Below are 23,078 nucleotides of genomic sequence, written 5' to 3'. Positions count from 1 at the left end.
CATCAGCAGGTTGGTGGTTCGATCTCTGGCTGCTCCAGTCTGCCAATAGCCTGTGTCAAGATGCTAAGCCAGAGTTCTCCCTGATGCATCCATTGGAGTATGAATGTTAGAAAGCACTTATGGTGACTCATGATAGATGAACGTAGTTGTATGTTCAGTGTCAACAATACAAGTTGTATAAAGTGCTTTGAGTGCACTGTAGAGTAGGTACAGCCATTTACAAAAAGGCCGGAGGTTCAGTTCAGAAATGCTGAGATGAAGCTTAGCAGACAGCTAACCACCATTAGCCTGATATCTCGGACTAATACAAACTCTGAGCCTCAATACAATTTAAACAGGTCAGTTATTAGAAAATTCAACCGCATCCACCTGTTAGGAAGGGACGAATTAGCTATCCGGTTGTTCAGTCTGACGTCACTAGCCGTGTCTGGGTCTAAACTCCGCTGCAGGTCCATATATCAAACGATCACTATGGCATTACTGAGAGTTGAAAAACTGTCTAAAGTCTTTCATCTTTAATAAAATGATCAGTGTTCTGCTCTACCAGGTGTAACAATTGAGTTTAACATCCAGGCATCCATGAAAACGGAATTTATGACATTTAACGGAGTTAGAAGTTAGCAGGGAGCTTCTATCTAAATACAATATAGCATGTCCTGACTGCGGGGTTTTGGAAACAAATTAAAACGTACAGCTCTGTTATCACTTCCAGCATAAATGAAGACAGAAAACTAAACAGCAGTGACGTTTGTAGGGTTACTGAAGTTGGGCTAGCTGGTATATAATGATGTGCTACGTGACCGCTAGCAACACAGCTATGTTAGCATAATATAAACAAGCTAACTTTTTTCCCACTCGATAAAAGTTAACGTGAGTGTTCTCGGTGGTCAGGAACAAATGTAATCGCATGGCAGGATGCTGTAAAAGGACCAAACTTCAGCCAGGAGAACAACTGAGATAATCCATCCTCAATACGAGGTTAGTCATTCATGGGCTGGGCTGTAGTTACATCCTAAGGTTTTAAAAACTGAGCTTAAATAAATGATTAGCGGTAATAAAAGCCGAGGGAGGTCAACAGGGATCACTGACTGTTTTAGGTGCTTTTTGAGATCAAATAGAAGAAAATACAAAACATTAAACATGTTAACAACACAAAAGCCATATTAAACGCAGACTACTTTAGACCCGGAAGTAGGATTCGTCGCGTCATCACTGAACAACCGGATAAAGAAATATTTTTGTAACGTGTTTATCTTTGCTGTAAAATTGGACATTCAGTGCATGTCTGCCTGGAGGCTGATGCTTGATTTTACCAAATATCTCCACTATGAACATCTTACATCGATATTATTTTTACATTTGATTTAAAGCATAAACCCATATCTAAGCCTGATATTAATTAATAAAACTGTTAACTATCAGTTATATTTACTTACTTTTCTTACTGAGGATAAAATTTTAAAAAGGTCCATAGAGTTATTATACAAGCCAGTACATATATTACATTCTTTTATTAAATCAAAAATCACACTCATTGAATCATTTAGTTTATTTTTTCCATGTGAGCAAAAACACATATTTTTTGATTTGATCATTTAAAGGCTGCAGGTGAAATGATGGCAAGGCAAATAATAAATATGTAACGTAAACAGTTCATTGCTACATTTCAAGTTCAAGTTTGCTCTTTTTTTCCCATAAAAATAAAACACATGTGATAAAGAGTTTATTCTTTAAAAATAAAAAGTTTGAATGTGGAGTCATCAAGTTTGTAAACAGGAAGCGGTGGAGTTTTTAAAGTTACAGTGCTGTGCGATTTCTGTTCCTCTTCTTTCCTCCAGGGGTCAATGATCTTCTTAAACAATGTCCTTCAGGATGTCAGGGATAAATTCCTGAGCATCTCTTAGGTCATCCTTCCACTCCTGTAGGATGCAATTTCCTGTGTGGGCGCCTCCGGCCCCCAGCAAGGCCCCGAGCGCCGCTCCACGGTTACAGTTCTCACCTGAAGTCAGAACCAAACAAAACGAAAATAAGAACAAACACAGCACTGATGTCATACATGCAAGTCATCAAGCAGACCATGAAATTAAAAAATGAAATTATTAAAAGTCAAAATTAGCCCATCGCTCAGCTATCAGCAGGAGGTTTCTACTGAGTTAGTCTGACTGACACCGAGTGTGATGGAAGGATAGACTTTTGTTAACAGCTTGTATGGACACTGCTTTTATATTAATGAAAGAGAAATAATAATAATAATAATAATAATAATAATAATAATAGTATAAAGACTCACAGAAACCACATACTGCACTAATTACTTTTCAGTTTTTTATTTAGATTTGTATATTTATAGACTTTAATTCGCTAAAAACAAAAGTTTGAATGTGGACTCATCAAGTTTGCAAACAGGAAGCAGTGGAGTTTTTGATCCTCTTTTAAGTTGCAATACATTGCTGTTTCATACCTACATAAAGACTCTGAATAATTTAATTAATATTAATATTCTATTCATTTTTTTTATATAGCACTCATCACAGGATAAAAACACAAAGTGTTTCACAGTAATATAAAAACAGAAATACATAAAAAAAACCAAACACTTGTTGTGTGGCTTCTGCTTGACCGCATAAGCCACACCTGGGCAAAGATTTAACCAACAGGAGCCTGAGTGCAAACCAGCATGTTTAAATTTTACCTCCACAGTTGGTGTTTGCCAGGATTCCTCCTTTGGGGTCATCATGAAACTCGTGGGCCAGGTAGAACAGGCTGGACAGAGCACCTGTTTGTGCAACACAAGCAGGAAAGACAAGCATCTAAAAACAATGATCTTAAGTTTTACCAGCCAGTGAGGTAAAAGAAAGGTTATTGGTCGGATTCTGACCTTTGTTGTAGCAGGCCATACCAAGGTAGTTCACAGCGCTCTGATGGACCTTCAGTCTCTCCTCAGAGGACACAGAAAACCTAAAAAACATTACGGATAACCTTTTACACACAGACGCTGCTTCCTAACCAAGCATTTAGTCTAAAGGAAGTCTGCAGAAAGTGTTGGACAGCTAATAAAAAAGGGCTTTTTACTGTAGACTTTTGTTGTGAATGAACTGCAGGAAGTGTGATTATGAGTGTCATAAAGAATACACTTGTTGTAGGTTTTTAATGTGAACGCCTGCACAGGAAGCATTACTTAATTCTCAACATTTTAGCAAATCCTGAAATACAGGAAAAATGTTAAAGTACTCCTTTAAAGCTGTTCCGGGTCTCAAAGAGCTCAAATCCCTGTTTATTCTGAAAGACTTTTACTTCTAAATGCATACAGGAAGCGGTCTCTGGCAGCCAACCTAAAATTCTAATAAATATTTTAATAAGAAATTGTCAAAAACCAAATGCTGCTCAGATGCTTCAAAGTAAAAGTTTTCCAGGGGCCAAAAGAAAGTACCGAGTGGTTAGACTCAACTCTTATTCTGAAACATCTAAAGGAAGTGTTAGATATGTTTACAAAATCTCACTTGGCCGCCTTGCGACTGAAGCTCTGGCAGGCGTCCCAGGCATCCAGTCTCCTCAGAGCTTGCTCAGCCTGCTCACGGACACTGGCCCCGCCCAGTACCGCGTGCAGTGCCCGGCTGTAGATCGTCACGTACTCGGGCACGTTGGGGTGAGGATGGGTGAGCTTTACGAACTCCACCGCTGCTGAAACCTGAGGACAGAGTAGGTTAAAGGTCACATGTTGCTATCTGAGACTGTTTCTTATGTTGTTGATTTGTGTTCGCTTACGGCTCGCTCCTCATTGGCTGAGGCAGACAGAAGGATGAAAGGAAGGATCATGGGAAGGCAGCCAATGGCATCTAGCTGGCAGTCAGGGAACGGAGAGCTCGTTTTCATCCCGGAGCGTTCCTCTGCAAACTTCAGAACCTGGAAAACAGCAAGTAAATTGGTGAAACACTCCAGATGTGGCATGTTACAGCATAGGGGTCAACTGCTTCTGTCCTACTTCATGTGGCGAGGTCGGTTTGCTCTCCTGCCAGTCAGCAAAGAATGAGCGGTGGAAGGATTCAGCGTAGGTGTCCTTGTGTGAACCGGGTGTGGTCAGGAAGTGGACGTAGTCTGACAGAACAGCAGCTCGAGCATCCGGCTGAGAGACGTCCACAAAACCTCTGGAGACAAGTGTCCGAGCCACTCGAAGGGAGCAGAGGATGTTCAGCGTGTTGTCACCTGCCTGAAGACCTTGAAGACCACAGAGAAAGAACATGGACACAACAAAAATAGAAACAAACAACAAAACGAAGGAAAAACAGTGAACTGTAGTATAGGGCGGCAGTACCTCGGTGATAGTGGATCGATCCACTTGAGGAGTTCCACAACTCCAGCTTATCATGGAGAATGACGCTGCCGACCACATTGGCTCGCTTCGCACCAGAAGACCAGTTGGTGCGACCACTGCCAGCTGCAAAATGACAGAGAGGTTAAAAACAGCAGGATTAATCAGGATGGAGCTCCTCAAGGCTGTGTCCTTGGTCCTCTTCTGTTTGTCTGTCTCAACACCGGTTCATCCGATCTTCTTCATATTTGGGAGGTGTATTTCTAGGGATTTGAGTTGAGTGCCAAATCTGAGTTCATTTGGATGAGCAGTTCTCATCTTCAGGTTCAGAGTTCTTTTAAAAGTATTTTTCCCACACTGAGTGATGCTTTGCCAGCATCAGTAGGAGGGAGGTTTCTGCTTTTTTAGTTTAAACTAGAGATGGACCGATCCCATATTATGTATCGGTCTGATACTGACCTAAATTACTGGATCGGATATCGGAGAGAAATAAAAAATGTAATCCGATCCATTAATTATCACAAAAGCACTTCACAAAACTTGCGACATGGCGTAACTCAGCTCATAACTTTAGCACGTCGGAGCAGTGTGCGTCACGTGATAGAGTGGCTGTGGCATGTGAGACCTGTCGGTGGTCTGGCTGAGCATTTGGAGCCTCGTTACCAAATCGGTATTTTATCTCTGAGAAAGTTATCCCAGAGGAGTAAAGCAAGTGTGTAAGTTCATCTCTGAATGTTTGTAAAGCATTCCCACGATAAGCTTAACAACCGATATATGGAGCGACTGCCTCTTCTTCTCTCCCTCCCTCTCCTGTTGCTACTTCAATCATGAAACTGATCAATGATCAGCTGATCGGTTTTTCTGTCGCAAGTCCCGTTTCTCCAGTTTGTTTGTTCGCCCACTTTGCACCAGAAAGAGGAAACCAGTGGATAAACAACAGCAGCACATTTAAGCTTGATAAGCTGTTGTTAGAATTTACTTTCTACACCAGCATCCTTTTTTACGTAGCTGACAGCTGGTAACTGTGCAGGGGCGGGTCTAGCAAAGTTTTGCCAGGGGGCCAAGTAGGGCATTAACAGGTAAAGGGGGGCACAAAGAAATACTTTTCTTTCTTATTCTCATGTCTAGCTTTTAATAAATAATTATCTGAATCTTACAATTAAAGTTTTCATCTGACGTAAAATGTATAGAAATCCACTATTGTATATAGTAACTATTAACTCTAATTTACCCCTGCTAAGCTATAGTACCTTTTCCTTTGGGAAGATACCATCTGTGCAGTCTGCACATCTTTCTGTTGAAGAAAGTTGTTGAATCTATTTAAATATTGTAGAAAAATAATTTATTTCTATGCATTTGTTTTACACGTGCATTGAATTAAAGCAGATTACGCTGATTAAGCATCATTAGGCAGAGGGTGGGGGGTGGTTTCCTATTAGTTTTGCTAGGAGTTTGGAACCCTATTAGTTAGGTTGTTTAATATTTCTGCTACGTACTGTTTAGAATACGAGAATAGGGAGGATGGTGTAGGTTTAAGTAAATTAGATTGATCAGTATTGCTGAACTATGAAATGTTTTGGCTGTAGTGCATATAACAGAATAGCTTTAGTGTTTTGTTTTTTAAAACAAATGCAGCAGGATATTTAAAAAAAACAGTTTTGTTGATTTTGTTGATAAAATGAACTACATCGGATTCATATCGGCAGATACACATCGACAGATAAGAAACACATGGACCAGTTGCTGGGTAAAAAATGTACCAAAAATATTTTTACATTTCTTTTACTATACTACATATTTTTAGATTAACTTAAGTGTAATAAAGATTATGTTATATAATATAAACATGCTAATTGGAAAATAGCATAATAAAAAAATCTGCCTTAAATTCATTTTCACTGGCAACCCATTTTTATTTATAAATGTAACATCTTTTTAGGATATTCTTTTATTTAACTTCTACATTTAAACCAACACTCAGACTGTAAACTCAGCAATTTTTTTCATAGACGTATAGAGTTAGACTTCTTGCAGGAGTCTCCCCCTGCTGGTCATTACAAACAATGCAGGTCAAAAGCACCTCTCCAATGACTTCTTACCTGTGTTGGAGAGGGTGAGGATACTGGACGGGTGACGCTCAGGAGGCGAGTTGAAGCCTGATATCCAGCCACCGAAGTCCCTCCTGATGTCGTTGATGTCATAGTACCAGTGGACCGGCATAGACATGGAGTCTGCTGCACACATCGCCCAGAATGCTTCGCTCACTGACCGCCGCATCGCAGACATCTTGGCTCAGGGGAGATGACCTGTGACCTTAATGTGAGGAGAGTTTACAGTCAGTGTACAGATATCTTATGGACAACAGAAAACAACAGTAAACGAAACAACATGAACTCAACATGTACAACAAAAACAAGCCAAAAGAAATTCAGTAATACTAATAATAACAAGCAAAATTCCCAAATGTTAAACAAAATCTAATAATTAAACAGTAAACTAATAAATAGATTATTTACTTCTGTTAAAAAAAACAGCTGCTGTGGTTAGTTGATCAATCCTTCATTCAAATTTACATTTAAAGATTTCTTAAATAAACGATTAATAAATAATTTTCTGGACATTTACAAAGACTCGAACATTTCAGGATAAAAACTGTTTAAAAAAATGTTTTCTTTCCCATTAATCTCCCTCCAGTGATTGCTCAGTGTGAGCTGACATCAATGCGTTACACTCAGCTTCCAGATGAAGCTTTATACACCTGTCCTTACCTGTCGAGTCATCACCCTCAGACACGGATTATTTTTAATCAGGCTGAACGCATTAAACATGATGTTGTGTTAAAGTGGATCAGTAAAGACTGAAGCTGCTCACCTCTGCGCTCTTTGCTCCAATTGATTCTCACGCTGAACTTGCATAAGTTGTTATCACATCGTTACAAAACTGAACAGGAAGTGTGGGACAGCAGCGGCAGATATAAAATAAATAAATAAATCAAATATTTCTTTTAAAACAGCTCCAATTAGCCTGCGTTTATCCTGACACCTCAAATAAAACTGACGGGTTTTATAAAAATGTCCTTTTGGACGATTTGGGATTTGTTTATATTGACATTTTATAACTGCTTGCTCAGTACGGAGGCCGGTGGAGGTCAATACATAAAAACCGCTCTACGTATCTGCTGCCCTGAATTAGGACTTGCAGGCAGTCTGAAAACAGGCAAAAGCCCGGTAAATACATGTGTAGTCTGATCACTAACCCCGTAAAAACCTAAAATTTGATTTATTGAACTATTACATCATGACTTTATCAGAAGAACCAACACAGAAGTTTAAAAACGCCTAGGACAAACCATTTACAAATACCTCCTGGCACTTATCTGGGCTGTTAATGACAGGCATTGTCTAAAATAACTTATCAGTCGAATCTGATGGAAATAGCTCAAGGGTTTGTTGATTTTTTTTTATCCAAAATAACGCTTTAAAGTATTTTCCCATCTGCAAATCTGCTGTTCCTGAATTCTAACAGGTTATATTCAGGGCTGTCTGTCTCTGATAACAGCATGAGTGTTTATATATGTTTAATATTTAATTTCTATGTCATTCTACATTTGGAGAACAATTTGGGCTTGATTTTTTTAAATAAATAAACAGCTTGTTTGATTTTTTTTTAATGTATGCAATAAAAACAAATAATACACCATCAAACAATTAGATCGGTTCTCCTCGAGAATGAAAGGTACTTTATAAGATATGTTATTACTGGGGCCACCCTGTTACCAATATTCCTAAAGCTGAAAAAGCAGGTTTTAAACATATCGTTTGAACTGCTAAATGAGGGTGACCATCTTTAACTTAATGTTCAAGGATGTAATAAAGTGTTACAAAGGCAACAGATAAAGCCTTGTGCACAGTCAGCAAAGACTGGAAAAATACAAAATATATGAAAGAGGACTGACCTCTGGTCCACCCATGGTGCTTTCATGTGACTCAATTGTGTCACTTCCCCTTTGTTTTGTATGTTTTGTGTGTGTGTGTGTGTGTGTGTGTGTGTGTGTGTGTGTGTGTGTGTGTGTGTGTGTGTGTGTGTGTGTGTGTGTGTGTGTGTGTGTTTCCCAGAATCAATGGGTTGGGGTTGCATGGGACTCTGAAATAAAAGAAACGTGTGAACAAAATCAGTTCAAGCTAGTGGATTTACAACTTTTCTTTACCTGCTACATCTGGCACTTGCAGTTTGGTTGTCAGGAAGCTGGAACAAGCGAAAAATTTCATTTTTGTGGGCTTTTCAGGAGCTGTTTTATTTAAATAATACAACAGCTCAGTTTACATTTTGTCCCAGTGCAGGTGTGATCTACACAGCAGATGTACAGCATGTTTTAGTATTTTGTGCATGGATTATTGTCAGGTTCATGGGTAGGATCTATGTGTAGATTGTAATTGCAGAATGGAGCTTCTGTTGCTGCTTTGCAGGTATATGAGAGTCTTTTGCGGCAGTGCAAATGTAACTAGTTTTACCACTCTGAGTATTTAGTGACTGAAATCATGTACTTTTGTAAGTATACAAGGACCACTGCTAACATGCTAATAATGGCTGTTATAGTCACATATTCATGTGCTCTGTGTGTTTATATGTGAGTGACCTTCTGTCTGCTGTTACTTAAACTTAAGTAACGTCTACATAAGGGCTTTCGAAATTCCTGCCAGACATAAAACAGGGAGCTGAAACCCTGAAGTCTTAGTACGGTGGCCGATAGCTCAAAAACTTTAAACGGTTAAGACAGGAGTGTTTATACTGCGTGATGCCAGGGTTGTGTGGTCTTGTTGAACTATAAATACCTCTTGCAATGCTTTAAGAAGTGTTAACAGAAGGTTCAATGTATTGTCTGCTGTTAGTCACAGTCGTTAGCAAAAAGCAACGACCGGACTAGCCGCTTACATGAATGAATAAACCTACTGGGTTCACATGGAGCTGGCTGGTGTTCGGGTTTAATTTGAACTGCTGCTTTTGACTTATTTGGTAGTCAAACTGCAGGTCCGTCTGCACCCGCGGTCACCTGTTACCTAGAAGTTAGCGGTGAGCTCGCGAGCTTATTTATTGTTAGCTTAGTGCTAGCAGGCTAATGTGCAATGGAAACGGGGGAGCCGCTAGATCCGGAATATGTCGGTAAGAACTGAAGTACAAACGGAACCGAAGCGGATAACGGGGGTTCAGAGGTGCAGAGCACTGCACAGACAGCTAACCCAGGTTTAACCGGGCTAATGCTACATTAGCCTCAGAGCTTTCCTGTTAGACACACACAAGGAAATGCGAGAGTGTGGTTTAGGTACAATACAACGGCTGAAAGCTAGTTTCAAATCAGCAAGAGTCTGTTTACACTGTCCTAGTCCACATCCAACAAACCCGGGTTATCTGGATTTAATCTAGACACCTTTGTATGGGGGGGGGGGGGGGGGGGGGGGGGAGTTAAAACTATAATTTCCCCCCCTTTGTTAGTAGGTTTATACAGTCTGTGGGGTCTAGGCCAGATTTAAGGGGTCCAGGTTATGGGGTTTGTTTTCTTGTCTTTTCTTTTTTGTAATGGATAACTGCTCTGATGAGGTTTAGATGAAATATCACATTTTCCCTGTTTTTACGTGCTGAGAGTTAGGTTAAATGTGCATACAGAGACATTTATTGGTTATTTTATCAGTTAATCTGGTCCAGGTTCAGTAGTTGGGGGTCCAGATTATTTATTTACACATTTTTTATGCTTCTGATACGATCATTTGTCCCGATTTATTTTTTCCAGAGAAGGCCAAGGCATTCTGGAACAATGAGGATGTGGATCAGGTCTTCGATGTGGTTTTCAAGTACCTGGAGCACCTGAAGGCAGTTCTGAAGAGGAGTGGAACCACAGATAAAGGTTCTGATCCATGTCTGATGCGAGCGAGCGGGACTCTGGCAATCTTCCTATCCTGATCTTTACTCTCTGTCTTCTCTCAGAGTATGTCCAGGCCTTCAAGCTGCTAGAGCATCTGGACTGCTCCTCCTCCTTGGCCTCCCTCCAGGACCAGGACAGCTCGGTGGTTCAGGTGGTCATTGGCTCAGGTAAACCCCGGTAAATCTCAAGGCTTCGCTGTTGTGTTTGAGTCCGACTATTGCTGAGTGTTTATTCCTCCCCAGAAGAGCTGCTGCCAGCTGACATCCTCCAACACAGCCCTTCATCCTCTTGCTCCTCCTCTTCATCCTTCTTGCCTCCTTTTAATGGGTTATCCAGTCCAACAGCGTCTCCTGCTGGCAGAGAGGAGCTGCTGCCTCCCCTCGTGCCTGTCCAGCTGCAGTACCACCTCCACACCTGCTCCAAGGTAAACACACATTGATGTCATTCAGAATCAGCCCGAGAATTTATTTTGCCTAATTTGATCTCAAAAAGTTTCTTTCATTTATATGGTGCTTTTATTCTGAATCTTGATAATCTAACAGCCTGAAAACACGTTGATCCCTTTTAGTTTTTACCCAGAATCTTGAATATGTTGAAAACCTGATCCTTGTAATTATCTGAAATCTATCAAATAGTTTTTTTAATTTAGAAATCTGATATACTTCAGAACTTCAGAGCATCCTTATACGTTCCTGTAAGTAACTTGGGGCTTTTATCCTGAGAAGAAGCATTAACCTCCTAAGACCCAAACTCTTAATTTCTTTTAATTAATAAACTTTTAATTTCTCTTTGATATCTGGGCATATTGGGACCTAATGAATGTAAAAACAAAGAATTACCAGATTTTTTTTTTACCTGGTTTTTGTTTCTAAGAAAAATGAGAGCCACATATGAGGATATTTGCTTAAAATTTCGATAGAACAGTAGCAGTATAATGTCCTCGTAAGTGGATATCAGGCCATTGTTGAGCAAAATTTAGTATTTTGGTCTAAATAACCCAAAATGTGACGTCCACATATGTGGACGGCAGGTCCTAGGAGGTTAAAGCAACTTGATAATGTCCAGTATCTAATTCATGACTTTTTTTAAAAAAAAGAAGAAACTGTCATAGTCAGTCCCTATACCAGACTGGGGGCATTTAATTTAACAGTGATCATTTACAGTTCGTAGCCAAAGGCTTTTTTTAAAATTCCTGAATATTTGAATATTTAAAATCCTGATAACGTGAGCTGTTTTTCGCTTTACAGTCCTGCCTGCCCTGTTTGCCGAGCATGACTCAGTCCACGCCGCTATTCTGGGGCCAGAACCCGCTGAAGATCCCGTTGCTCTGCGGCTTCAAGAGGCTGACCGCCATGCCACTGATTTCACCCGCCAAAGAGGGCGTGCTTTGGGACCACGGGGACCAGGAGCAGGAAGACGTAGGAAACTGGGACGTCATCTACAAGGCACCATGTGGGCTGAGCCTCCGTAACCATGACAACGTAATGCTTTTTCTGGAGGCTACAGAGAGCTATGACATCCTGCAGGTCAATAGATGATTTTTTTTTGCTGTGTTCAGTGTCTCTCTGTATATTCCTCCTTCAGGTCTTTAAAGTGGGTCAGTTTTCCTCCTGCAGGTTGATTTCTTCACCTTTAACCCCTCCGTGCGGTTGGACCCTCCTTCACCAGGGGGCCTTCGGCAGCCTGAACAGGACCTGAGCCGAGGGGCGGAGCCAATACCGGTGGAGCTGTGCGTTGGGGACGGTGGCTCCCGGCCTGCTGAATTCCGCTACAGGAAGGACCGCTGGCCACATGGCTGCTTCCTGAGCCGCGGCCCAAAGCTGTTCAAGGCCTGCTGTGACTGCACAGATGGCTGCAGTGATGCAAAGCGCTGCGCCTGCATGGCCTTGACTTCTGGAGAGCGCCACTATCGCCATCACAGGCTGTTACAGGCCAACCCATCAGGGTGAGGTGAACAAGTAGAGGTTTTTCAAAAGGAGCTAAAGCAGGAGCTTTAGGTTTCCCAGTGGAAGTATTGATCATTAACTGATTCACTGATTTGCTGACAAAGTGTTACCATGGTGATCAATCTTCAGGCTCTTTGAGTGTGGCCCGTGGTGCGGCTGTGACCGATCTCTCTGCCAGAACCGTCTCGTCCAGAGAGGCATCAGAGTCCGACTCCAGGTCTTCCAGACTGAGAACCGTGGCTGGGGGGTGCGTTGCCGTGACGACCTGGACCGTGGGACCTTTGTGTGCATTTACGCAGGTGAGTGTGGCTCAGCGTTCAGTGGCTCCGTCCAAGCCACGGTCTGTAAACTCGTCCTCTCATCTGTGTCCAGGTGTGGTGCTGCAGAGGGTCCTGAATCCCACCGAACCACCGCCGCCAAAGTTGACGAGGTCCGACCTGCCGTCTGACGATGAGGTGGAGGTCGTCACGGAGTGGCTGGCCCCACCTGTGCTGGAGGGCCGACGCAATGTGTTGGAAACGCCCCCGCCTATGTCTCCGCCTACCTCACCTCTTTTGCATGTCCCTGTGATTCAGAGACCCTCCGACAGCGGCTCCAGCACCACAGACCAAGAAGAGGTTTGTTAGGCTCGTTTACTTTACTGTAAAGTTTTTTTTATTTTCAGAATAATTTTTTACATATTCTAATTCCAATATTTCTATACACATTTTATTATATTGTAAATATTTTTCATTTGTATTTGTATGGACATTACAGGTTTTCAATTTACATATTTTTATTTTTTCCTTTGAATATTTTGTGACCTGATTTTTAAAAGAATTATTGTTTATTTTAAATCATTTGTGTGTCCTGCATTCCTTTGAATATTTCCTCTAATTATTTGATTAAAATGTATTTTTGTGCCTTCGTGATCTTTAGTTCAAAGTAAAAGGCTTCTATTTTCTTCTGTCAGATTCAGGCGGTGCTGGTTGGAGGTCTGCAGCCGACGTCTCCTTCATCAGGTCAGTAATGACTCACACAAAACACACAAATGATACATTAACACAGCTGGTAAACAATTGGCTACTGTGTGTCAGGTGATCAAGAGCAAGACGAGAAGGTGGCATCAATGTCGGAGAGCGCTGGTGTGAATGGTACAAAGGCGAGCATGAGCTTAAAGAGAGCAGCGAAGGTGGACGAAGTTTGTTTTGTGGACGCAAGCAAGGAGGGAAACGTGAGCCGCTTCATCAACGTGAGTCCAGCTGATCAGGAACATGATGCTGAAGTTGGACTAGCTAGTATGTAATGATGTGCTACATGATCACTAGGGACACAGCTATGTTAGCATAACATAAACACAGTGAACCTGGAGGATGAATGCTAACTTTTTTTCACTTGATGAAAGTTAACATGAGGGTTCCCGATGGTTAGAGACAAATGCAATCGCATGGCAGGATGCTGTAAACAGAACAAACTTCAGTCAGGAGAACAACTGAGATAATCCATCCACAATACGAGGTTAGTCATTAATAGACTGCAACAACATGGGAATAGAGCAGCTGCCAGAGAATTCAACATTAATGAATCAATGGTACAGAAGTGGAGGAAGCAAGAAGAATGAGTTAAGTTTGACATATCTGACGTTTTATAACTGTATTTTATAAACGGTTTCACAAGATTTCTTTAGACAATTTAAAACTTTTAAACAAAACATTTTTTTAATTTCATTAGTAATTTCAAAATGTTATATATATGTGTGTGATTGTGTGTGTGTGTGTTTCTAATATTTTCTTTATACTTTTCATTGTGTTAATCTTGTTCACAAGATTTTTTTGCATCTTTAAAACTTTCTAAAGAATTAAAAAAATGTGTCTTTTGTTTTTGCTTGTACATTTTTCTCCAAAGCATTTTTGGACATTTCCTTTATAGTTTGTAGTTATTTTCAAAATATTAACTGCTTAGTTTAAATTGTGGAATTTTCCCCCTTTTAGTTCATAGTTTATATATTTTTTATGCTAATGAAGAAGAAATCTTCTTCTTGTTTATTATTATTATTATTATTATTATTATTGTTATTATTATTGATATCATGTGATCTCTAACCCCGCCCACAGCACAGCTGCCAGCCGAACCTTTTCATCCAGAATGTCTTCATCGACTCCCACGACCCCGCCTTCCCCGTCGTTGCCTTCTTCACCAGCAGGTGAGGAAGAGAACTGAGAGGACGTTAATGTGGGTTATTATTAGTGGTCATTTTAATAATTGTCCTCTTTGTTTTCTTGCTGTAGGGCCGTAGTGGCTGGCACTGAGCTCACCTGGGACTACTCTGCCAACGTCCAGATCGATTCACTGCAAAAACAGGAAGTGTCTTGTCTCTGCGAAAGCGACAATTGTCATGGGAGATTCACCATCGAGGAGAACCTATGTGAAGTTTGTGAGGTTGAAGGTCACATAGCAATGGAGGCCAAGTGATCCTCCATACAGTTTGTTAGTAACAGTTTTGGTATTTAGAGGGTTTTTTTCCTAAAAAGAAAATAAAAGTTCAGCTATTTTACTCTGAAAGTTTTTCAAGTCTTTATTATTGGGAAGGCTTTAATTTTGAGAACCCTTTTTCTGTGTTTGAGCTTTTATTTTTTGTATCTCTACTTTGGTCATTTTATTTTGACACTACCATGGATTTAATGTTCAAACAGCCAGTACAACTTTTCTCCTGAAACTGGTGCCCAAAGTGTCAAAGTTCTGTGTTCATTTTTAAGCAATAATAAACGTTGCTTTGAAAACCTTCAACATGAGTAAATGGTTTACTATTGGTGCAGCTCTTTGGGGGATTTGAAATTGTATATAAATGTCGGAATGTATTTATTACAGCCTTTATTTAAAAAAAATATGTATATATGCAACTGAATTTATCATTTATGGCAGTTTTTTTTTTTTTTTTACATTTGTTTGTAATTTATTCCTAATATTTCCATTATTTCTGAAAAGTCACATGGACACTCCAGCTTTTGGTTGCGGACTTTCGGTTGTAGCCCAGCAATGCTTTTATTATGAAATTTCAGACCGGATATTCGGTATTGTTTATATCGCCTCTCTCGGTCTTCACCGACTCTCCACCATACACTCGAGCCAAAGATGAGATCTCTGTGGCGGGCTGTGCGTGTCTTCCTCCTCGGCCTCTCCTTGGCCTCCCTTTCCCTGTCCGGTGCGTCCCGGTTCCACATCCCGCCTCATGACCAGGTGGCCCGGGTCGCGCGCTTCGTTGCGCACCAGGTGGACTGGGCCTCCATGGCCACCATCTCCACCCACAAACCGGTGGTGGGCCAGCCGTTCTCTAATGTCTTCTCGGTGAGCGACGGGCCAAGGGGCTCGGGCTCCGGGGTGCCTTACATGTACCTGACCCGCATGGAGATCTCCGTGCAGGACCTGGAGGTGAGCCTGACCCAGGATATCAGTGTTAAAACAGGAACTGAGCCTTCCTGTTCAGAAGTCAGTTTACAAACTAGAATTTAGTGTACTCGACACTCTCTGTATCTGCGCTGTGTTGCTGTAAAAGGCACTGCTTCTCGTTCAGAACTCCATTAAGAAAACCTTTGATTTTACCGTGAAAGCCATTAAAGTTCAATGTTACAGGTTCTGGAGCGATAAAGCGTAAAATTAAATAACATTTGACTTTAGTGATCTTCTGCTTTAAAAAGCCATCAGCTGTCAGTAACTTATTCTATACAAAACAAAAGTGTGGAACTTGGTAAACACAACATTTACTAACAACACGCTTATGTAAATGTTTGTAGTGATTAGCACTGTTTTTAAAATGCTACTGCAGAATTATTGCAAACACATCAAGAATATTTATTTTAATACTCCTGACATATAGAAGAGCAAAACTGCCAAGGTCTAAAATGCATTTACAAAAACGGAAAGATAAAAAATAGATAAAAATATTTAGAATTTTATTGATTTTTAAAAAATGAAATAAAAAGGTATAAATAGCCTGATTTAATGTTCTTTAATTTGTTTTGGGGTTTTTTGTATCTTCTTTATCTTTTCTATTTTACTAAAATATATAGTTTTTTTTAATTGAAAATTTTAGTTCACAAAATAATGTTAATGATGATTTTCTTTCCCATGGGGAAGAAATGTATCATTAACATTATTTTGTGCATTTAAGGTAATTTTTTTTTTTTAACATTTTAATATTCAGACTTTCATTTTAAAGGTTATTTGAAGTTATGTGAAATAATGTGAAGTTATGCTGAGATATAAAATCATGAATAGTTGAGTTTATAAAACTGCATTTTACATAAACTGTGATGTAAGTGCAGCATGACTCAGCATATTTTCCTGACAGTGACTCAGCAGTTGTCAGTCACATGTCAAAGCAGAAGTTGAGACCACAGAAGAAGAAACGAGTGCTTGAAATCTGCTGAAACGACACAGAAAACAGGTTTAAATGAAGTTCAGCTTTGTTAAAGTTTGCTTTATTACAGGAAGTTATCAAAATTAAACAGAGCAGCAGCTTTTTATTGTCTTGCAGAAGGTTATAAAGTTTGTTTGAGCTAAAAAGTCATTTTCTCAGGATTAAATATTTATTTTTAGTACCTCCAGTTTTAATGACCTCAGTTTCTTTCTCACTTCTTCAAGATAAGATAAGATAAGATAACTCTTTATTGTCATTGCACAGTCATACATAGTACAATAGTACAATGAAATTGGAAAACTGTCCTACACATACATACTACATACACTACATATAACACAACACGACCCGATACGAAACATCACAACACAACACAAACAACACAACATAGTATAATAACTTAGTAATAAAAAAGAAGAATAAGTGTATTTGTATTGCACACTGTTATTAATGCACATTAATTGTTATTGCACCTTCTTATAAATATAAATATTATTATTGTTACTGTTGTTACCTCCCCCCCCCAAAAAAAGTCCAGGTAGCCAGTCAGGTCAGCTATTTGCATTGATCAGGGCTATTGCCCTGTTGTAAAAGCTGTCCTTGAGTCTATTTGTTCAGGACCTCAGCAGCCTGAACCTCCTGCCAGACGGCAGCAGCTTAAACACCCGGTGTCCTGGGCGTGTACCGTCCCGTAGGATGCTGCGTGCCCTCTTGAGACAGCGAGTGCTGTACAGGTCCTTCAGGGAAGGAAGAGGATGTCCAATGATTTTTTGGGACATATTCAAGCAGGTTTTAATGGTTCAAATTGCAGATTTTTGTCCCAGACATATAAAATGATTAATGATTCTCATATTTAGATATTATTTGTCTGTATATGGAGGATGAAATGCCTAAATTAAAAAAAGATAAACAAATAAATAAATAAATATTTTAATTTTAAGAAAAATATAGCATTAAATAAGAATTGGACACAACTAATTAATTAAAAGTATACGTTTTAATAATGCTATAAGATATGTGTATGCGTGTGTTACCTGTGCTGTGTGTATTGATGCAGGTGAGCCCTGTGGCGTCTCTGTCCATGTCTCTGGCTCAGACTGATTACTGCAGGCAGCAGAGCTTTGACCCTCAGAGTCCGCTCTGTGCTCACATCATCCTGTCTGGATCTGTACAGGAGGTATGTACACACACCTGTGTTTCACACATGATCAGTTCGGACCCGTCACATGATCACCTCCTCCTGCTGTGGTTCAGGTGAACGGGACAGAGGCGGAGTTTGCAAAGAAAGCGCTGTTCACTCGTCACCCCGAGATGATCGAGTGGCCGAGCGACCACAACTGGTTCTTCGCCAAGTTCAACATCACACAGGTACTACTGCAAATACTACAACCTAATACCACTGTAGTACTGCAAATACTACAACATAATACCACTGTAGTACAGCAAATACTACAACATAATATCACTGTAGTACAGCAAATACTACAACCTAATACCACTGTAGTACTGCAAATACTACAACCTAATACCACAGTACTACTGCAAATACTACAACCTAATACCACAGTAGTACGGCAAATACTACAACCTAATACCACAGTAGTACGGCAAATACTACAACATAATACCACAGTACTACTGCAAATACTACAACCTAATACCACAGTAGTACGGCAAATACTACAACATAATACCACAGTAGTACTGCAAATACTACAACATAATACCACTGTAGTACAGCAAATACTACAACCTAATACCACAGTAGTACTGCAAATAGTACAACATAATACCACTGTAGTACAGCAAATACTACAACATAATACCACAGTAGTACGGCAAATACTACAACATAATACCACTGTAGTACAGCAAATACTACAACCTAATACCACAGTAGTACTGCAAATAGTACAACATAATACCACTGTAGTACAGCAAATACTACAACATAATACCACAGTAGTACTGCAAATACTACAACATAATACCACTGTAGTACAGCAAATACTACAACATAATACCACTGTAGTACTGCAAATACTACAACATAATACCACTGTAGTACTGCAAATACTACAACATAATACCACTGTAGTACAGCAAATACTACAACATAATACCACTGTAGTACTGCAAATACTACAACATAATACCACAGTAGTACAGCAAATACTACAACCTAATACCACAGTAGTACTGCAAATACTACAACCTAATACCACTGTAGTACAGCAAATACTACAACATAATACCACTGTAGTACTGCAAATACTACAACATAATACCACTGTAGTACAGCAAATACTACAACATAATACCACTGTAGTACTGCAAATACTACAACATAATACCACTGTAGTACAGCAAATACTACAACATAATACCACTGTAGTACTGCAAATACTACAACATAATACCACTGTAGTACTGCAAATACTACAACATAATACCACTGTAGTACAGCAAATACTACAACATAATACCACTGTAGTACTGCAAATACTACAACATAATACCACAGTAGTACTGCAAAGTATCCTGCGGGACCAACATCACCCTGCGCGCCACCTTTTCCATCTGCTGCCCTCAGGGAGAAGGTACAGGTCTATACAGGCCAGAACATCCAGACTGGCCAACAGCCTGTATCCACAGGCTGTGAGGCTCCTGAACTCTCTGCCCCCCTCTCACGGACAATAACCATATCCAACTTCTTAATCGCAATGAACTGGTCTGCATTGGTGCATCATATCTTTATTCTCTTCCCCCTCCTGCCCCCCCCCCCCCCCCCCCCCCCCTCTTTCTTAAATAGATAACTATCATATCTGATATCATATCTCACAGTACAATAATATTGAATGGGTTGCATTGTTGTATTTTGTCATGTTTCTCAGGTCTTTGTCTGAATTTCTACGAACATTATTGCCAAGGATTGTCTTATTGCATTGGAGTCACACTGGGTTAAATATGTACACTTGGGTTTTAAGGGGTATTTATTATTTTCTTCTTTTTTTTGGGTTGTATGGAAGCCCCAAACGCAATTTCATTGTTCTTGACAATGACAATAAATAAATAAATACTAAATACTACAACATAATACATAATACTAAAACATAATAGTTCAAGTCAGTTCAAGTTCAGATAATTACTGAACTTGACCTGCTATGAATGCTTTGAAACAATCCCACAGTACTACTACATGTTCATTGTTAGAGATATAATAAGTATAAGTACTACTAATATTTCTAATAATACTATAAATACTGTTGAATGTTTCCACTATAATAATACAAGTTAAATGTGAACGTGCAGTACACTCATGCTTCTGTTATGCTGTTGTCATTTTAAAACATGACACAAATATCAGTACTGATATAATAATCCACTTTAAATCCATGATACTACTTGTTTAAAACAACTCAATATATATTATAAGTATATATTATAATACTACACTATCATAATGATGGTATAATAATGATGGATAATACTACTAACACTAAAACACCACACAGATACAGGTAGTACACAATACTTCTAATAATAGAAGTACTACCACCTGCCACTAGCAGTAACTCAGTAGTAATTCAACCTATAAATACTGTCACACAAACTATAAATATCAACTTGACTTCAATTCTCTTAAATTTTCTGTTATTTTCTTCTTAATTTAACACACACATTTAACTCACACTTCTGCGCACTTCTGTATGCTCATGTAAAGCTGAGGACATGAGCCAAAGAATTTCATTATGGCTAAATGTGGCTACTCGGTTTATCTGTACTTGACATTAAAACTTGAAACTAGTAATACCAGAAAATTTACAGTAATAATATTACTGATACAAAAGCATAACTGAGCTATTTATAATACTAGAAAGACACTGCCATAGTACTATTATTAAAAATTATAATAATACCACTAATACTACAGGTACTCCAGCATCACACACCTTGTAATACTAGCTCTATCATTACTGTAGCACTTGTAGTCCTGAGTGCACACCTGTGCTGCTCTCAGCCAATCATGTGACATGAAGTCAGCAGGCTGGTCCTCCTTCCTTGTGTTTCAGGTGTGGGTGTTGGATTACTTTGGCGGGGTGAAGACCGTCACTCCTGATGAGTATTTCCAGGCAACGCCGTACAGGAAGCACCACTGATGGTTTGTAGTCCTACTGTTCTGTTTGTAGTCCATCACTTCCTGCTGGAGCTGACACCACGCCTCCGTTTAAAGATGTGCAGTTAAACCATCGTCTTGTTAATTTTTCTGCTCATTTTGTTTTTTATTCTGTTCAGGATTCGAACCTGCGAACCCCGCAACCAGAATGTACGAGATGCAAAATCCTCCTCAGGAGTTACACGCCGATTAATCTGCTACGAATCCATGAATTTATCCAACCGCTGAATCCACGTCATTTACATCATGCCTGCTTTATTCTTAATTTTAGATTTGAAAGCTTCTGTTTCTGAAAACAGGCAAACAAAATCAGATGAAGTGTCCTAAACACAGAAGTTGTCTTTAACTCAGACTTAAATTGTTGCGTTTGGAGCTTTTCTTTCCTGCAGCTGAAACACTCGATGACATTCAGGCATCAGAAGTCAGTGTTACATTTTAATCTCCTCTTTCCTTTGATTCACTTAAAAAGATTTCAAATGACTCTGTGAATGTGTGTGTGCTCAGGTGTTTGAAAAGACTTGTTGTTTTGCAGATTTAAACATTATTAAAAAGCCAAGTGTGTTGGTGGAGTTTGACCAGCAGAGGGAGACGTCACGCTGAAAAGTTAAAGCTGCCAGTCCAGAGGAGGATTAAATCGATAAATACTTGTATAGGAAAATTTTTAATGGAATATATGTTTGTAGGCAAACTTTAGCACCACTTTAAAACAGAACAAATCTTTTTCTGAGCATCAACTTTTGTATTTGACCTTTGACCTGGATGCTGTTTAACTAACCGATTTAAATGTGCAGTTTGAAAAGAATTGCACATAATGTACTTTGTAAATCCACAAATAGCACTTTATGGAACACAAATCATTTTTAATGAAACAGCAGGAGACATCAGTAACCACACTAACTACATTTCCCTTGAGTCTTTGCCAGTAACAGGCTGTTTATTACTTGTGGGTGATGTAGTAGAGTTTTTAGAAAATCTTTATTTTGTTTTTAGATATTAGTGAATCAAATAACCCCAGATCCTCCTTCATGCTTCTTGTTTAGAATAATAATAACTAGGCTCCTTATAGGCGGGACTTTCCTTTGTTGCAAACATAGCTTATTTAGGCATTGCTGAAAGGGGAGGAGCTTTGATTATTTGCCTTAAACATAACTTTATTAATAACATTATGACCTGCTGTTTCTTCAAGCTGAATAACAGCTGTAAGTGTTTGCTGTGAAATTTTATTTTTTTGAAAGAAAAATAAAGATTTGTATTAAAGCCTCCTCATCTGTTTTGTGTTTTATTTGTTTTTGTTTTTTAACACATTTAGACTTACTTCACCAACTTATTGTCAGCTGTATGTATTTATTTTATTTATCTTCATTCATTTTCAATGCATAATTAGTTTTTTTTATTTTATTTTGAATGGTTGTGGTTTGATGTTTATTTGCATTATTTTATCCACATAACCCAATTTAATCGCTTAATATTTTTAAACAATAAATGAGAAGTAAATAAAATGGAAAGTAAATGACAGTAAGAGCATCTTAATCTCTGACTCTTTAATGAGTTTGTGGTCTCTGAATGAAACATGAGCTTCACTGAGTTAATTATGTTAACATGAAAGTCAGAATGGAGCAAAAACCAGGATTTTTGGCCACATCTACCACTTACCTATCACTCATGGTTTTAACACCATCACCAAGATGTATATTTTTAAAAATATTCAGCATTCAGAGGACAACAGATCCTCTTAGATCTCTTATATCCACTATATAGATTATAATTATCCTATGAACTGGCGAGAATGGTGGGTTATGTTGCTCAGTTCTTGACAGCAGCTGTAACTCATAAGCTATGGATGATAGGTAAGAGTTGAAACTGTTGCTGAGGGCCACTGTTGACCTACTGGTCATACTTTAAGAACCCTGAGCCTACTCTGCGTTGACCTGAACACGATGGATGCTTAATAGTCGCCTCTATAAAAGATATTTGGCTCAACTACTGACAATGATGTCCCAGATATATTCTTTCGCTGATTCGTGACATCCTCTTTTGAAAGTAAATTGGGCAGTTCTGACTTCAAGTTTTCAGTTTTGATCTGTCATGACTGGACAAATAATTCTGAGCTGACACCATCAAGTTTTTTATTTGAAATTTACAAAACTAAATAAAGTAATCGAAGGAAACAACCATGAGCTGTGTCAGTCCATGAGTCAGTCATATTGGCATGTTTGCTGGCGTAGTGAGTGAAATGTTGTTTGGGTAGACATGAAAATAAGCTGTTATTCAGAATGTCCTTTTATGGGAATACAGGCCTTCTTGACTACACCCATTATGCACCTGCAACAGGA

General features: G+C 39.2%; 3 protein-coding genes across 5 annotated transcripts; 2 read left to right on the top strand and 1 right to left on the bottom strand.

Annotated features, from left to right (window-relative positions):
* Positions 1-1,534: 1,534 nt before the first annotated feature.
* Positions 1,535-7,462, bottom strand: LOC113015538 (uncharacterized). Of its 2 annotated transcripts, none has more exons than XM_026157540.2 (9): positions 7,181-7,462; positions 6,409-6,622; positions 4,313-4,435; positions 3,983-4,215; positions 3,766-3,903; positions 3,501-3,688; positions 2,879-2,958; positions 2,693-2,776; positions 1,535-1,999 (listed from the first exon to the last, which is right to left on the bottom strand). In XM_026157540.2, the coding sequence occupies exons 2-9, from the start codon at positions 6,593-6,595 to the stop codon at positions 1,854-1,856; spliced, it is 1,179 nt and encodes a 392-aa protein (XP_026013325.1). In that variant the 5' UTR covers positions 6,596-6,622; positions 7,181-7,462; the 3' UTR covers positions 1,535-1,853. The 2 variants fall into 2 exon arrangements, with proteins under 2 accessions (XP_026013325.1, XP_026013326.1); XM_026157541.2 differs by having other exon boundaries at positions 7,078-7,200.
* A 1,622-nt stretch (positions 7,463-9,084) lies between these two features.
* Positions 9,085-14,938, top strand: setdb2 (SET domain bifurcated histone lysine methyltransferase 2). Of its 2 annotated transcripts, none has more exons than XM_026157519.2 (12): positions 9,085-9,469; positions 10,095-10,208; positions 10,289-10,393; positions 10,469-10,650; positions 11,474-11,752; positions 11,843-12,171; positions 12,302-12,471; positions 12,545-12,789; positions 13,125-13,173; positions 13,249-13,403; positions 14,266-14,354; positions 14,440-14,938. In XM_026157519.2, exons 1-12 carry the CDS (start codon positions 9,433-9,435, stop codon positions 14,621-14,623), a joined length of 1,938 nt encoding a protein of 645 aa, XP_026013304.1. In that variant the 5' UTR covers positions 9,085-9,432; the 3' UTR covers positions 14,624-14,938. The 2 variants fall into 2 exon arrangements, with proteins under 2 accessions (XP_026013304.1, XP_026013306.1); XM_026157521.2 differs by having other exon boundaries at positions 9,086-9,469; positions 10,472-10,650.
* Positions 14,939-15,218: 280 nt separating this feature from the next.
* On the top strand, positions 15,219-22,007 carry creg1 (cellular repressor of E1A-stimulated genes 1). The gene is made up of 5 exons (XM_026157555.2): positions 15,219-15,580; positions 17,626-17,745; positions 17,823-17,936; positions 20,642-20,730; positions 20,865-22,007. The coding sequence occupies exons 1-4, from the start codon at positions 15,284-15,286 to the stop codon at positions 20,726-20,728; spliced, it is 618 nt and encodes a 205-aa protein (XP_026013340.1). The 5' UTR covers positions 15,219-15,283; the 3' UTR covers positions 20,729-20,730; positions 20,865-22,007.
* The last annotated feature ends 1,071 nt before the right edge of the window (positions 22,008-23,078 follow it).

The sequence above is a fragment of the Astatotilapia calliptera genome, chromosome 23 (genome assembly GCF_964374335.1).
Source record: "Astatotilapia calliptera chromosome 23, fAstCal68.1, whole genome shotgun sequence".
Taxonomy (NCBI): Eukaryota; Metazoa; Chordata; class Actinopteri; order Cichliformes; family Cichlidae; genus Astatotilapia; species Astatotilapia calliptera.
This window is presented reverse-complemented; position numbering and strand designations above follow the sequence as displayed.